The sequence below is a fragment of the Octopus bimaculoides genome, chromosome 11 (assembly GCF_001194135.2).
Source record: "Octopus bimaculoides isolate UCB-OBI-ISO-001 chromosome 11, ASM119413v2, whole genome shotgun sequence".
Taxonomy (NCBI): domain Eukaryota; kingdom Metazoa; phylum Mollusca; class Cephalopoda; order Octopoda; family Octopodidae; genus Octopus; species Octopus bimaculoides.
The window spans coordinates 42,822,370-42,838,975 of record NC_068991.1 but is presented as its reverse complement, the minus strand read 5'-3'; the positions used below and the strand labels follow the sequence as shown (position 1 = coordinate 42,838,975).

The 16,606-nt window shown below is 33.8% G+C and overlaps 1 protein-coding gene across 1 annotated transcript in view; it reads left to right on the top strand.

The window, feature by feature from the left end:
• Nucleotides 1–16,282, top strand: part of LOC128249078 (signal recognition particle 9 kDa protein-like) — a 52,261-nt gene extending 35,979 nt beyond the window's left edge. The window contains exons 2-3 of the mRNA XM_052971760.1: nt 6,066–6,134; nt 15,521–16,282. Of these exons, the coding sequence (XP_052827720.1) occupies nt 6,066–6,134; nt 15,521–15,619 (168 nt within the window). The 3' untranslated portion in view covers nt 15,620–16,282. The remainder of the gene's footprint in view (nt 1–6,065; nt 6,135–15,520) is intronic.
• The last annotated feature ends 324 nt before the right edge of the window (nt 16,283–16,606 follow it).

Here is a 16,606-nt window from a genome sequence, read left to right as displayed (position 1 = left end):
GGGTTGCCTAAAATGACCCAAGCAAATACTAACAAGTCTATTGCAGTTATTTTAGTAATTACGTGTATTTTGTGATTGTCTGAGTCAGATATGAGAGGTGTTTTTTTTTTTCCTTTCAAATTTTGCAAGGCTAATTTCATTGTAACTCTGTTTGAAGAATATGTGTTGCCAACATGGAAAACTGACATTAAATGGCCTGCTTAGATACTGGGACCGGTACACGAGTGAGTGTGTTTTGGCTTCTTGTTTGAAAAGCAGATATATAAGCTAGAGAAGTTGGTTCAATGAGCAAACTGTGATTTTTTTTGTTTTTTGTTTCTGGTTTAAAAAAAAATTTTTATTATAGCAGATTTTTCTCTTTTACAACATTGAGACTCACTTCCCTGGAGAAAATAAAATTTAATATATGCCTTTTTAATGGAGTACAATAATATAGCAATAACCAAACTCATGTCGAATATCAATATCATTCATAAAATTCACTTTGGATATTGTATTCTTTCTTTTTTTTATCTACTTCCTGGAATTTTATTTTGTTTTTTTTTATACAATTTTTCTTTTTTCTTCTTATCTGCTTTTGGATATTTTTTGATAGAGGAACAACTACACCAACAAAATAAACAGCAATAATGAAGAAGTGAAAAATCTAGATGAGGAAGAAAGGCTTTGAGGGTATATAGTTTATTGAAATCTCTTTTCAGTTATTCTAGACATCAATTCCAAATAAGCAGAAGTGAAGAAGACAACATGTTAGTCCATCCAACTATGTTATGGAAATAAGTCATGCTGTTGTATTGAAAAGTGTATTTGTAGGGGGTGTAAGAGAAAGTGAGATTTCATAATGTTGCCTTCTTGTGTGTGGGGAACAGGACGGTTGCAGAAATTTATGTGTTTTCCATTCTAAAATTACTTTATGTATTCTCACTTTAGTTGAACAAAAAAAAACGACGATAAACATTATACTGGTATAGCTGTATATTTCGATAAACATCCTATGAAAACTTGCAACTTTGAGTACTGTGCATGTGTAGAGAGACTGAAGTAGCTAATGGATAATTTATCAGACAACCAACTTATATCAGGATATCAGCTCTGCTATAAACAGTTCATTGAATGTGGGGAAGATATTTCAGTTTAGCTAACCATGAGAAGCAGATCATAGGCATTTCTGGGGAATTTAGAAATGATACACTTCAGAGGTATTTTCTCTTAATGTTAGACAAGCCAGTTAAGCACCAACGTTATACTTTGTTGTAGATTGTGTAAGGATTACCTTTAAAATTTTATAGTGCTATTTTTTTGTCTATCAAATCTTTCCACTTTTTACTCAATCTAAGGTGATGAATAACAACTAAGGGGGATCTAATAACAGGCATGCCAACAGGTAACTCATGGTCAGAATTGTTGCACAGTCATAGAAATGGAATTGCACATTTTATCCTCATTTCATTCTGGTGTCCTTGGTTAGATCAAAGCCTATACAATGTCAATCAATATATTTCCACATTTTGGCTGGTTTGCTGGCATCTTATCAACTCCTGCACATTCCAACTCTATGGATATTTTTTAGGCCTCTCACATTTTGTGCTAGCAATATTTTTGATTATAACAGTAACACCATTATTGATGATATATAACAGTAACACCATTATTGATGATATATTTTTCAGGGAAAATAATTGCTGCGTAATGATCTTAGATTCTGTAAGATCTTTAAGAAAGTAGTGAAGTAACTTAGCATATTTTCTGGATAAACACACATTAGATATTAGTTTGTGTTCTTTTGTGTCCTATAATTTCTTGGTTCAACTAACAGATGGACAGCACAAAAATAAGTACAGAGGTTGACATGATATGATGGCCTAAACCCTTCATGGTGGTACTCTTGTATGACCTCAATCCAATGACTAAAACCAGTAAAAGAATATAGATAAGTTACCCTTGTGTTTTAATGTTTAAACAAATTTTGGAAGCATAAGTTGTTTTTTAATAGTAACTAAGTTTATAGCTTGTTCATGTTGTAAAACAATTCACTATTCTTATCTTCCACCTCATCACTGAAATGTGATCTTCTTCCATTTGGAATGGCTATCAAGTTGGTAGCTTCATGATTATCAGATTACCAGCAGCATGATTTGTATAGATATGCATTACAGCAGTTTTGATGTTGCTTAACCTCTAAAGATCTAATCTAACTCATCCTGAGTTTTACTTGTCCTTCCTCTACCTTGCATGGTCTCTTCTGTTTCTCCGTTATCAACTGGTAAGCACTTCATCCAATGTATTCTTTATTGCATTGCCATAGAAGTACAATCTATATTGCAATATATCAACTAAAGCTTTTAATATTCAATTATTTTCTCTCCTCACTGTTCTTTAGAATCATTTTCAGCATATGTCAGATAACACTGTATTTATTTCCATTTGTTATATGTTGTCCTTACAATTCATATTTTACTATTCTGCAGCTTTATACTGCTAGCACTTTGGCAAAATACTTAGCAAGATATTTTATAAATTTTTTTCAAAAAAATCTATTGTTTCTACCATATCCTTCATTGTCCAGACCTCTCATTTTCTTTAAATACTAAGTTATTCTCTTATTTATTTGACCCATTTCTACTTTAGATAATATTCCTCACGTACCACATCAAACACTTTTTCTTCTTACTTCTGTCAACTTATCTTATTTTGCATCCGCATCACCTCAGTCTGCTTTTACATTGTCTATTTTATCCTAACAATATCTTTAAATTTTTACAACTTTGTCATACAATATTAGTCTATCTCTGTCTAGTTCTCCACCCATCCAAATCATCTCTTCATTTGTTTTCTTTTAGATATTTGGTTCAAACAAAAACCTAATTTCACCTTTACATTTACATTAGACATGTAGTCAATTCAATGAATTGTAACTCAGGAGATATAGCACAACAAAGGTTTACAAATTCATATCGCTAATGTAAATTGTTTAATGTCTCATGTATGAAAAAAATTATCAACTAGTATCTTATCCTGAGACATTTCTCTATCATCTGTTTCAACTACTTGGAACAGATAGTCCAACTATTACATTATGTGTATGTGTGTTTCATTCTGCACAATACACATTTGTATTGGAAGTTATGTTTAGCAGAATAGTTTTATATATGCTGTTGATGCACCCAGAAAATAAATTCCTTTGAATGCTTGAAAGGCTCTCTAGAAGTAGTTGATAGCTTCTGTTACCTAGGTGACCAAATCAGTAACGGAGAAAGGTGTTTGGAAAACATAGCCTGAGTAAGAACGAATGGAAATGTTCAGATAGCTGTTTGTTCAGTTGATGACAAATGGACTCTCTCTCTCTCTCTCTTTCTCCAAGTAAAGGGTATGATGTTTGTGTATGAAATGTAATATTATATGATAGCAAATTATGGGACATAAAATGTGGAGGATGTATGAAAGCTGAAAAGAAATATGATGAGCATATTTTGTGTACTATCAGTGTGCATGGACAGTGGAGCACAGATGAGCTGAAATAAAAACTGGGTATAAGAAGAATCAACTGTAGTTTGCAAGGGAGAAGACTCAGTTGACTCAAACATCTGATGCATATGAAGAATGATCATTAGGTAAAGAAGTGCTGAGTGACCCAAATGGAAGGAACCAGCATGAGAGGAAGACATTGGAAAAAGCAAGTGGTAAAAGCTGATCTCAGTAGCTTGAATCTCATAAAGATCACAAAAGACCTGAACACATAGCATGTCTTTTTGCTTGGGAAGACACATCTAACCCATTGCAAGCATAGAAAATCATTATGTTATGTCCACTTTCCATGATATGGTAGATTGGGTGGTTTGTTGAAGTTTCAGTCAATTTTTATTTGGAGTTATTTCCAATACTAAAAGATCTCTCCAGCCACGTGAGAGAAACCACCTGCATTTTCTCTGTTCTCTGCAAAGTAGTTGGCATTATGAAGGGCATCTGGCTGTAGAATCCATGCCAAATCAGACTGGAGTCTGGTACAGCCCTGCATGGACAACGGATGTTAAACGATGATGATGATTCATGTACTAATTTACAGAGTGTATTATTTTATAATGGAACCAGTACCAGTGAGATTGCCTTATGCCCCACAGTGCTAAAGAACCCCCACCATCCTATGAAGATTCTCCCTGTTCAAGGCAGTGAACCAAAAGGGTAAGTAGAAGAGAGATTGATGGCAAAAGGGAGAAACAAGTTACTTGTATGAGAGAATAATTAAAGGGTGAGTAATGTATGAATGATAGTATTAGAGGGAGTAACGGGAGATAGGCAATGGTAGCAGCTACATGCTTGCTGCTGTGAGAGAGTGATAGATGTCAATAAGAAAATGACCTAAAATAGAGGATTTGATGGTTGTGAACACAGAAAAGGTGATGGCTGAGTGTATCAGATGTAAAATAGGTCGATGTTTCCTTTATACATGAGTGGCAACATGGTGCAATGAATAAGTAAGAGGGTTGAGTGTCAGGGAGATGAGAAGTCTGGACAGGTCCAGTGTAGTCCCTAGTTACATGGACAAAATGGTAGTGTGGAAAGGAGAGATTTACTGCCATTCCTTGTTACACAGGCAATATGATACAGTAACTAGGAAAGAATGCTTGTGATAAAGAGATGTATGATGAAGAGATGGGAGGATATCAAATAAGTGCAGGGATAGATGATTAAAGGTTAACAGGAATATATTAGGCAGGTAACCCAAATGCAGATCTGTATATTTTTCAGCCTCCTTTTTTATTTTATTATATTGTTTTGCCATGCTTGCATAGTTGGGTAGGTCTTCTCTTGCACCATGTGTTGCCAATTGCCATGGTCTTTTGTCATCTTTTTTTGTGAGGCTCAGCATTCTCAGATTATTTTGTTCCATGTCTTTCTAGGTTCCTCTCTTCCACAGATTCCATCCACTTTGATTGCTCAGCACTGTTTTGTATCATCCTGCATACACATCATACACCTGTATCAGTGCAGGTTTTTTCTTTCTTGCACGTTACACCTGATTCCTCATGCATCTGGTTTTTATCTCTACTTGTTTGTGCTCCATTGTTCATGAACACTACTATCATATATCCAACAAATCATGCTTGCTTCATTTCTTTCTAGTCCTTGCAAATCTTATACATTCAAGGCTTCAATATCATGCAACATCACACTCTGTACACAAGCATAATATAATCTGCCCTTCACTTTGAAAGAGAAACCCTTTGTTATCTACAGAGGCAATAGAGCCTTAAATTATCAAAACCATTTTTGATCTGGTTACTATACTTTTGGAACTCTCACTTTCACAGCTAATTAGGTCACCAAAGTAATAAAAGTTATCAACTTTTTGAAAATCTATATTACTGACCTTAACACTTACTACACTTACACATCTGTTGCATATAAAATCTTTCTTCTTCATTAGCCTACCTGTATGATCCTACTACACCTCTTATGTGTCCATTGTTTACACTGAGTACACTATAGAATTTCAACCTGTTCTTTTTCTGCATGTTGAGCATGGCCATTTCCTACATGTGGGCATGCACACACAAACACGCATATGTAAGAGTTGTTGCTGACTAAGACGAAGGGTGTCAGATTAACAGGCGAAAAGTTTTTGTGAAAATTGTAATTTTTTATCTCATTCAACCTAGTGTAGCTCACAGTATTGTATGAATAGTAGTAAGTTAGGTACACTGTGTGAAGTGACTGTCTTTAATGTTCCCCCTCTGACCAAAATATGGAACTCACACACTATTCTCTTGTAGAATTTGAACTTGAAAAATGTAGTGCCAAACTAGATAACCTCTCTACTTTTTACCATATGCATTAGATCTAGTTATCAGGTCTACACACACACAGATACACACACACACACACACACTGATGTCAAAGACAAACCTTTTATCTTCTAATGTCAGCTAAAACATAGTTGGTGTATTCTAGCTATATATTCTGTCACTGATAGTCTTACTCCATTCAGTCTTTTAATTCACCTCCTCCTACTCTTATTATGAATTACTTTTATATTTATCTTGATTTTTGTTTTCTATCCATTTCAGTGTCGATTCGTCATAAAATATCGTCATTGCGATGGTGTTTTAAAGGTGAAGCTAACAGATGACTCAGTGGTAATATTCATTTTGTTGCTACCTACTTTACTCAATTCAATACTTAGCTATTTTCTCTCTCAGAGTCATTTCCATCATTTTTTTTTATGCTCTTATTGTTTCTTTTTTTTTTTTTGTATTTGTTGATTCATGTATTCACTTCTTCTTCCTCCATATCATCATTATCATCATCATCATCATTATCCAAGGAACATAGCTGGCATGATCAATACAAGAAGGAACGAAATACCTTACAGTATTTTATTATCCCTCTTTGTTTTTCTGCCAAGGCTGACTTTGCCTTTCATCCTTCTGAAGCAAATAAAATAAATACCAGTAAAGTATTGGGTTGATTCCTGAAATTGTTGTTCTTCTTCCAAAAAAGAAAATGTTTGTGACCTTGTACCTATGTTAGAAATAATTACCATTGTTATTCTCAGGTTTTGAAAATATTGATTATGTTCTTCCCTGTCAACAAATGTCATTGTGTCTGTGCAATAGATCCCTATTGTTGAAAAGTTAGAGAGGTATGAATGCCATAGCATCCTGTCATTTCTTCTCAAGTATGAAGCCAAGTTTGTTATAGATGAAGGCAACAGCTTAGCTAGGAAGTATACTGCAAGTTAACTCTGTCCTTTACCTGCTCAAGGTGAAGGGGCCGACTGTTTAGTTCTGTTCACTTACAGATCACAAAGTTGAATAAGTATAGTTGGATCAGTAGCATATCATGAGGATGTGCCTTTCTATAGGTGTAGCTGTGTGGTAAAAAGTTTACTTCCCAACCACATGGTTCCGAGTTCAATCCAACTGTGTGACACCTTGGGAAAGTGTCTTCTACTATAGCCTCAAGCTGACCAAAGCCTTGTGAGTGGATTTGGTAGATGGAAACCGAAAGAAACCTGTTATATATATCTATATATATATATATATATTTATATATATATATCTTTGTCTGTATTTGTCCCTCGCCACCACTTGACAACCAGTATTGGTGTATTTACTTCCTTGTGACTTAGTGGTTTGTCAAAAGTGACTGATAGAGTAAGTATCAAACATAAAACAAACAAAAATAAGTACTGGGGTTGATTCATTCGACTAAAAATTCAAGGTGGTGCTCCAGCATGGCTGCAGTCTAATGACTGAAACAAGTAAAAGATAAAAGAGAAACCATCCCATTTATATTCACAACAGGAAGGAAGAAATGATGTAACAGTAGTTTGGTTTCGTTTCCTACATCATCATTATCATCATCTACCTTTCTATTAAGCCTAAACTAGAAGACTGAATCAGCTCTGTTATTGTTTGTTTTTGGCATATATTAGATTTTTATTAATTTATTTATTTTAATTTTTTAATGAATACATTGAATAGTTTTCAGTTTAATTCTCCAGTAAAGTTACAGTTTTAAGACTTTATCTTATCTCTAACATATGATATCATTAATAACCAGTTATTCATAAATGGTTAACTTCTTCCATATTCTCTAATTAAGGAACATTACACTCAGCTTCTTTTAATGAATAAAAATGGTTGTGGTGTTGGTGGTGGTGGTGATGTTAGAGATGGAGGCATTTGCATTAACATCTTTAGTTGTTGTTATTGTTCCTTTCTTCAGTCACTGCTGCTGCTTTTAGGGGCTTATACCCAAAGTACCTATTTCTAGTGCCTTCTCTACTCTGAAACAGATGTGTCTAGTGATGGGGTTTGATTTTAGTTATCAGCAAACATCTTAATATCTTTACTTTTGCTTTCCTCTACACCCAACCCATCATGTCTTATCTTACTCATAAAGACAAAAAATTGTCAGCACCTACTTTAATTTTTATTTTTGTTCTATGTTTTTTTTTCTTACATCCTAAAGTTTATATATATATATATATATATAAAAATCAACTCTCTAGTGCCAAACTTCATCCAGATGAAATTGTTTACATTCCTCTCTTTACTATATCATCTGAAGGGATAAGCCTATAACCTTTTCATGCATGAATAAAAAGATATCACCAAACTAGGATACACTCTTTGGAATGTTAAACTTTGTGGGTCATATCACACACTTTGAAAAGCAAAGAAAACTTCATTATTCTCATTCAGGATATTGTTGCAGTTATTCTATAACAGTTTTCATATTTTAACTTTCATTTTTTTATTGCTATTGTTAGGACATGATGTTTACAATGTGTTGGGTACATAATGCTTACAATATGTAACATTGCTAATCTGTGACAGTTGTGAAACATTAACTTTAGAAATCACACTTTTATTGCTATTAACTTAGTCTTGGATATCAATGTATTATGACAACCACTCCCACAAGACTCATACTTTCCCAACCATAAGCATATGCACATTTAAACAACCTTTAATCTTAGTCCAAGTTTTAAGTGTTGATTGAAGTATATAATATTGTAAATACAAAATTCCTTGAAAATAAGTAATGTGCATATAATTAGCCCCCAAAATATTGAATATTGTTAGTCATTTTGGTCTCTGAACACAATTGTTAGTCACATCATATTCCTTTTTAATAATCAGTTGTATCAAAAGTTTCTACATTGTATTAAACTGGTAGCCTATTCATTCAAACTCCTGTACCTATAATAAAGCACAGGTATAGCTGTATGGTTAAGAAGTTTTCTTCCCAACTATATGGTTTGAGGTTCATGCTTCACTGCATGACATCTTGAGCAAGTCTCTTCTACTATAGCACTGGGCTGATCAAAGCCTTGTGAGAGTATTTGGTATGCAGAAACTGAAAAAAGAAGCCTGTCAAATGTGTGTGTATTTTTTGTCTTAACATGGTCTGATAGTTGTAAACAAGCCTCATTGTCATGCAAATGGTGTGGTTTCTGTAGAAACATAACTTGTCATGGAGAAATAATACCTTGCTATAGGAAACAGGTGAGATTTGGCAACAGCTGTAGAAGATCTGCCTTGACGATTTCTGTCCTACCCATGCAAGCATGAAATAGTGGCTGTTAAAATGATGATGATGATGCAATTAAAATGTATCTAGTCCTTCTTTAATAATTTGCAGCACTGTTTCAACACATAAACTCAACTAAATCTCTTGCCAAGCATGTGAGCAAATGAATAAACTCTAGAAATAATAGCAATTGTATTTTAAAATAGTGCAATGTCTCTCTACATGAAGATTAATTATTAATGATTAGATTGTAATGCTCGATGATATTGAATATTATGCTCATTTAGCCTAATTCTTTGTGTGATATTGTTGTAAATAAATTAAACAGTTGATAACTTGGTAGTAGATTATGGAGCTTTCATATTATGAAAGCTGTGGAAACAGTCATACTCCAACACCTGAATGTATTCATTTTCATTCATTCACCACTTAATGCTTTTAAGCACACACAGCCAGACTGATGATTCTATACTGAAAGCTTACCGTTATGTAATCTATTTTAAATGTAGGTAACCAAGATGTGGTCAGTCCATCTTGTTTTCTTTTCCCCTGCAGTCATCTATATGACAAATACTTTTAGAACCATAAACACATGTAACTACTGTTTCTGACATTTTCAGCTTCTTATATTATACAAAACTTGGCTACTTCCATTTTAATCTTCTCTGTATATCCTGCCTGTGGAATTTTCAGTAGCCTAAATATGCAGTGGCAATGAGCTACTGGTATGTTGTGGAGAAGAATTTTTGTCATTGGCCAAGTTTCACTGTCATAAAGTTGTATGCACTACAGAAAATCAAGATAGACAATGATATAGATAATGAGCTTGGAAGATGATGTAACTCTCATGTCTCCAGAGCAATAAATACGGTGACCCATTAGGTTCTGTAGGCATGTTATCTTCATGTTGGTTGAACTCACTTTTCTCCGGGCTATACCCAGACAAAATTGAACTCAAATGTCAAATTTACTAGTAATAACTGGGTGGATTATTGACTATTTTTAGAATTCTCTTCATGCAGAAAATGACAGAATATGAACTGTCAAACTTTTGATTTACAATCCAAACCACTATTGATTTGCTTATGCATCCACCCATCTTCTCTACCCACTATTCCCAGGAAGATCATGGAGGAAGGGTCTTCAGACACTTCCCCCCTTAGGGTCCTATCAAAAGCAACTTTTTTCACTTGGCATTGAGCCCATTCAGTGCATACTAGTGCTCACCATCTGATGAACCCAACAGCATCATATTGTCTGCAAATATCACCTGACCAACCCTTTGTCCACCAATTGTGATACCACTTTGACAATGGTTGTGTATGTCAATCAAGTTCATAAAGATTATGAAAAGGAAAGGTCAACACCCATGTTGAAAGGTTTCGACGTAGTACCATTGACTTGAGCACAAACATTTGGATATTTGTATAAGGACTTCACAGCAACCAAAAGTTGTCCATTTATCCCACACTCCTTCAAAACCCTCCATAGCATTCCTACAGCACATGGTGGTATGCCTTTTTGAGGTCTACAAAATGATATTCCCACACTTTCTCAAAGACCTGCCATTGAAAGAATATCTGGTCAGTTGTGCTGCATCCAGGATGGAAGCCACACTGTTCTTCAGTTAGTTTGGGCTTGACAGTTTCCCTACATTTGTTTATGAGACACCTAGTGTAGTCTTTATCAGGGAGGCTCAACAAGTACATCCCTCTATAATTAGAGCACTCTTGTCTCCTCTTTTTTAAAAATTGAGATTATCGTCTTGCCTTTTTTTCTCTCAAGATGAACATATTAAACAAACAGAAACAAGCTCCACCAGTCCTTTACAAAGTGACATAGAGTCAGATCACTATGTAAATTAATAATTGTGCATAATGATAATATTAATGATAGAAAATTCTTTGAATTTTCAATTTCTTTAAATGCTCAAATGTTGGTGGTTGTTACTTGCCACCAACTGACTGTGGCTCAATAATATGAAAGTATGTGTTTGTTCTTTAGTGTATAAATAACTTCACAATAAAAATTGGTACTGGTGTGCTACAAATAAAGCAACAAATAATCAAATACAATAAAATTTAGCAATATATCCTTTGCATTAATTTATTTGTCATTTAGTTCAAAGCAACTTTTCTCTCTATCATTGCTTTTTGTCAATTTTTTTCCATGTTTGCATGGACTTTTTTCAACTTAGCATCTCATTAAATGTTGCAGTCCCTTGTCATCTTTCTGAAGTTCAGTTTCTTGAGATTATCCTTCATCACTTCTTTCCATGTCATCTTTGCTATTCTTGGTACTTAATACGTAATTCCATGTATTGTTCTACCCCAGATACTTTTTTAATTCTGAAAAATATTTTACTTAATACTGAATCATGCAGTGATTTTGATGCTAAGCTATCAAGACATTAGTTCCTATCCAATGAATGAAGTTATCAATGTTATTTGAAATAGTGTTCTGAAGTTATCTAACGTTTAGTCAAGAGAATGCATCAACATGAGGAATGGAATTTCCTTTAACATAAGTAATGTTGGTTTCAAATTTTGGCACAAGGTCAGCAGTTTTGGGGGAGGACGTAAATTGGTTACATTGACCCTGATTTTCAACTGGTACTTCTTTTATCAACCCTGAAAATTGACCTCATTGGAATTTGAATCCAGAATGCGATGACAGACAAAATGCTACAAAGAATCTTGTCTAGTTAAACAATTCTGCCAGCTCACTGCCTTTTTAACAGAAGTAATATCAAAATAAAATACTGTTAGCTGTTTATCCCACTTTAGAATTCTGTAATCATTGAAATATTTTACTTGATAGGAAATTCATTCTTGTTTTGACCATAGACCTTTTGAAATCACTTTAATCAATACAAGGAACTTCCTGGTACTATTTGTGATCTACACAATTGCTAAAGTTTCACTCTCAATATTTGAATAATTAGCAGTGGTTAACTTCATTGATAAATATAGTACTGGGTAATCATCCCATGATAAAATTCCAAACATTGTGTGTTTATTAGCTCTGATTGTCAATGTGATATATTACTGGCAGCAAATATACTCCAACATTCTCATCAAGTATATTTTTTTTAGAATAACAAATGTCCTTTGCTGAACATATATCTAACCAAATTCAACATTTTTCTTGTTCAGATTCACAGTCAGTTTAATCATTTCTGAATATTTTAGCAAATACAGACCATAGAAATTTGCCAATCTTTAAAAGGACTCCAAGTTTTTCTTATCAGAGGGTGGAGAAACATCTAATGTGTTCTGAGCTGAACATTAATCTAGGCAAACGTCTTCATTTTAAAAGGAATAGAAAAAAAAAAATGTTTCCTTTGTATATAATTCTCTGGATGAAATCAGACCTGCATCTTTCAGGCAATCCAATGTAATTATGGTCTTCAGTTTTGATTTTTCGTCAATATTGTACCCAAACTTGTTTCAGCTTGATAGATTATTTTATTTTTTTTATATCATCTTCCATTTTTTATTGCATGTTGGAAAATGGCACTTGTGGTTTTCATGCCATGTAACATACTTGCCCATCTCAAGAAACAAGAAGGGCTGTTATTGGTATTGATATCTTAGAAATCATCTATTGTTGTATGGAGTTCACACATGTATCAAATTGCATGTTTCCCAGCTGTAGTTATTCCAGTATTCTTGATTTATTGAAGGTTTGGTAGATGCCTTAAATAGTCTCATCTGTATTAATTCTTCTTTTATACTTTGGTCACCTTGGCCAATCTTGTCAAACTCACAATATCAAGTTGTTACAAACATGGTGCAAAAACTCTACAATGGGCTCAGACAATTCTTGACACAAACACATAAATGTGATTTGTTCAGCAATGACCAGTTTCTTTGTAAGCCACATATTCTTCATTATAGTCATATGTATTTTGCTGAAGTACATGTCCCCCAGCTTTTTCATATGAGCCATTAGCAATGTCTTCAGTATAGTTGTGATATCAGCTTTCAGTATAAAATATGTCTGTTCTCGCTTTTGGACCATCATGTTCATCACTATTCTGCAATTTCTTTGTTCTTGAGGAGGCTCCAAACCATTCTAACTATATGTCAACTAAGTCAGGATCAGTCAGCATCAGTTGACATCCTATTGAATATGCGATCTGTTAATTAATTCACAAAGAAAGTTTATATCTATACCAAGAAATACTTCAACAGGAAATAGTTATTAACAAAGAATGACACATAACTGAAGGATCAATGTGGAGTACTTCATCTCATCAAATTCTACGCCTTCCTGTCTTTATGAGTATATACCACTGACTATAACTTGCACCATTTAAAAGCTTGTATAAACCATCCTATTGCTTCAAAAGATCTCTTCTCTTGATTGGTTACATGAAACTCTGAGAAGCAGTTTGTAAAGATTTTCAGCTTCAATAGAATAATACTATATTTTTCTCTGTCTTTGATATTTGAGTGCTATTTTCTTCAACTTGTTTTGCACCTATATACCAGTGTGTGTGTGTGTGTGTAAGAAGGAATTTGTTCATGACAGCAGTTTCATATTTCACTATAACATCATCTCTCATAACTTCACTGCTGAATCAGACCAGAGAGCTGACCATTGAAGAAATGTCAGTCAGCAAGTATTGGTAGGAAACACTATAAATTACATAGTATTTCCTATGAGATGAACTAGATTCTTCTTTACTATATTGATGAAACTATATACCAGATATAACATTCCCATATAATAGTTTCAGATGAGAGTGAAGGAAGGTTGACAGAGCAGTTTTTAGTTTCTCACTAAGATGTTTTCTAAACAAACAACTGTCACTATTAATTTCAGAACTGCTCTACATTATCCAAGTCAAAACAAAGTCAGAGATAAATCTTTCCAGACAAAAAAAAAAAAAGTCATATATTATCTATATTTGTAATCCATTTAACCCTTTGCAACGATGCCAAAAGTTTTTCTTTCACGAAAATCAAAGGCAAAAACATCTGATATATCCACTTTAAATGCCTGTTTCTTTAGTCATGTTGTTGCTCACATATTTTACTTTTGAATAGTACGGTCTGTCCAGACTATTAATGTCAACTTTTGTATGACTGTCAACACTGCATTTGATCAGTGAGTTTATTCAAAATGTATATTTGTAGAATTGGTGTCTTACTTCTACATATAAAACATATCTTTAACTCGATTTCAATGATTTTATACTTCAGTTCACTTATGTGTGCATGTGTGTGCTGATCGTTCCATCTTCACAGATGAATGCCATCTCTCTGAGCTTTCTTGTTGTCAGTGGCATTTCTGACCTTCTGTCTATGATCTGTCAGATGACTATGCAGTCGCACTGCAGTTCTGCATACCAATGAAGCATAGGTGAGGGACAAAAGTTGTAACTTCCACCAGATTGATTGGATCACTTTGTGAGATATGATTCTATGTGAACCTTTCCAACACACTACATACATTGAATCATCTGGTTTAGGAGGAAGGATGTTGCATACAGCTGATCTTTCATGGGGGCTTCAAGTGGTTGACATACCCAGCCTTAGAAAGAAGTGCACAGCCATGCATTTCATGCCTCTAGCACTTTGTGTTCACACTGAAGTTCTGATCACAGCCTCTCTTAAGACTTCTGTGTTCAAGTTATCCTCTCTTCAAAAGTTTTACAACCTTCTCTTATGGGTACCTTTAGTAGTGTCCACTCTGTTGTAAACTTGAAATGTAATTAGATGAAATGCAACAATAGGAAGGATTACTTTTCTGAAAAGGTCATATTACTCAAACAGTTATGTATCTCAGAAATAAGTGATTTTTCTGTGTGTTAGAATTATTCACTCAGAAATGTTTGTCTTGTATTTGGAATAGATCTGCTTTCATATCATCATTTAGTGTCTGTTTTTCATGCAAGCATGGGTAAAACAGTTTGGCTGGAGCTGGTAAGCTGGAGATCTTCACCAGGCTCCAGTCTGTTTTGGCTTGGTTTCTATGGCTGGATGCCCTTCCTAATGCGAATGACTTCAAAGAATGTACTGGGTGCCATTTACATGCCACCGGCATGAGTGCCTTTTATGTGTTACTGGCACTGGTGCCATTTAATGTGTTACTGGCACAAGTGCCTTTTAATGTATCACTAGCACGGGTGCCTTTTATAAGTCATCAGCATGGGTGCCTTTCACATGTCACCATAAGGCTTCAAATTTCCAGTAGGATAAAGTGTTTTTATGTGAACTTCATAACTTTCTTGGGATCATTACCAATGTTAGTAAAGTAATTACACATATGAGACATTTGTTGACTACATTGAACAACAGCTTACTTCCTGTATCATATTTGCTATGACTTAAGTGTTCAATTTTGCTCTTTACATACTTGTATATTTTTCCTTTTGTCATTGTGCATATTTTTCCTCTGATTCAGATTTCATTATTGCCCAATTTTCCATAGCCTCCATACTAATCACCAATCTTTTTTTTTTTTTTTTCAGTGTGTACAATATAAAACAGAACATGCTCAGGACATAAAGAGACTGGAGAAATTAACAAATCAATTAATGAGGCATATGGCTTTAAAAGAAGGAAAATAGCTGCTATAAAGGAACCATGCTGCCTTTATTTTGAGATCTTGATTTGTACAAACTGCAAAGAAGCAACTTTTTTAATGGGTGCTCTGGGAGAGGTGTCAGGAAGATATTTTCTTTTTTTTTTTTAAAGCATTTACTTTTCTTTCCCTTTCTTTATATTATGATTTTTTTTTTTGTAGTTATTCAAAAATATTTTCATTTGGAAATTATCTAGTCTTTTCACAATCATGAAAACATTTTCCTCTTCAACAAGTGTTGAAAACAAATAAAGCAAATAAGTTAAAATTATGAAGCTAGTCTGCAATAATTTTTATATGTAAAAATTAATTTTTTTCATATCTAAAATTTTTCTTCCATTTACAATTCTGTCCTTATACTTTAACCAGATTTGCATCCAGCAACTAAACTAAAATTGTGTTAAAAAAAAAATATCATAAATAATGGTAATAAAAAATACTGATGGTATATTACCTGAAAATAATCAAAGTTTGTTAAACTTTTCCTTATTTAAAAAAAAAGAAGACATGATATTTCTAAAACATTCTGGAATGAGAAAATCATTTCATCAATTGTTTTCCTCTTCTGCAACATGAATCAATTCTCAAAAGGATGATTGAATGATTGTTTTGTATCATGCAACCATAAAATAAAGATTCCATCATTTTATCATTATTGTCATATTATTTCTGCTTCTTTTTTCTTTTCTCTTCTCCCCTCTTCCTTTGTAATATACCTTTCTCTAGTTTTATCAGATATGATCCAGTTAAATTATTTCAGTTATTTTCACTGAAAAAGGTAAATTCTTGTTACCCATCGAAACACATTCATGTAGTGACCGCATTGAGAATATACTGGATTGATTTAGCCATTGTTTTATTCCACATGACTCTGAAAAGATTTTGACTCAGCATTGCAAGCTAACAAATTACTTCTCAGTTGCTGTATTAACTCACATGCTGAAAGACTCTCTATGTGGATGCTTGACCTGCT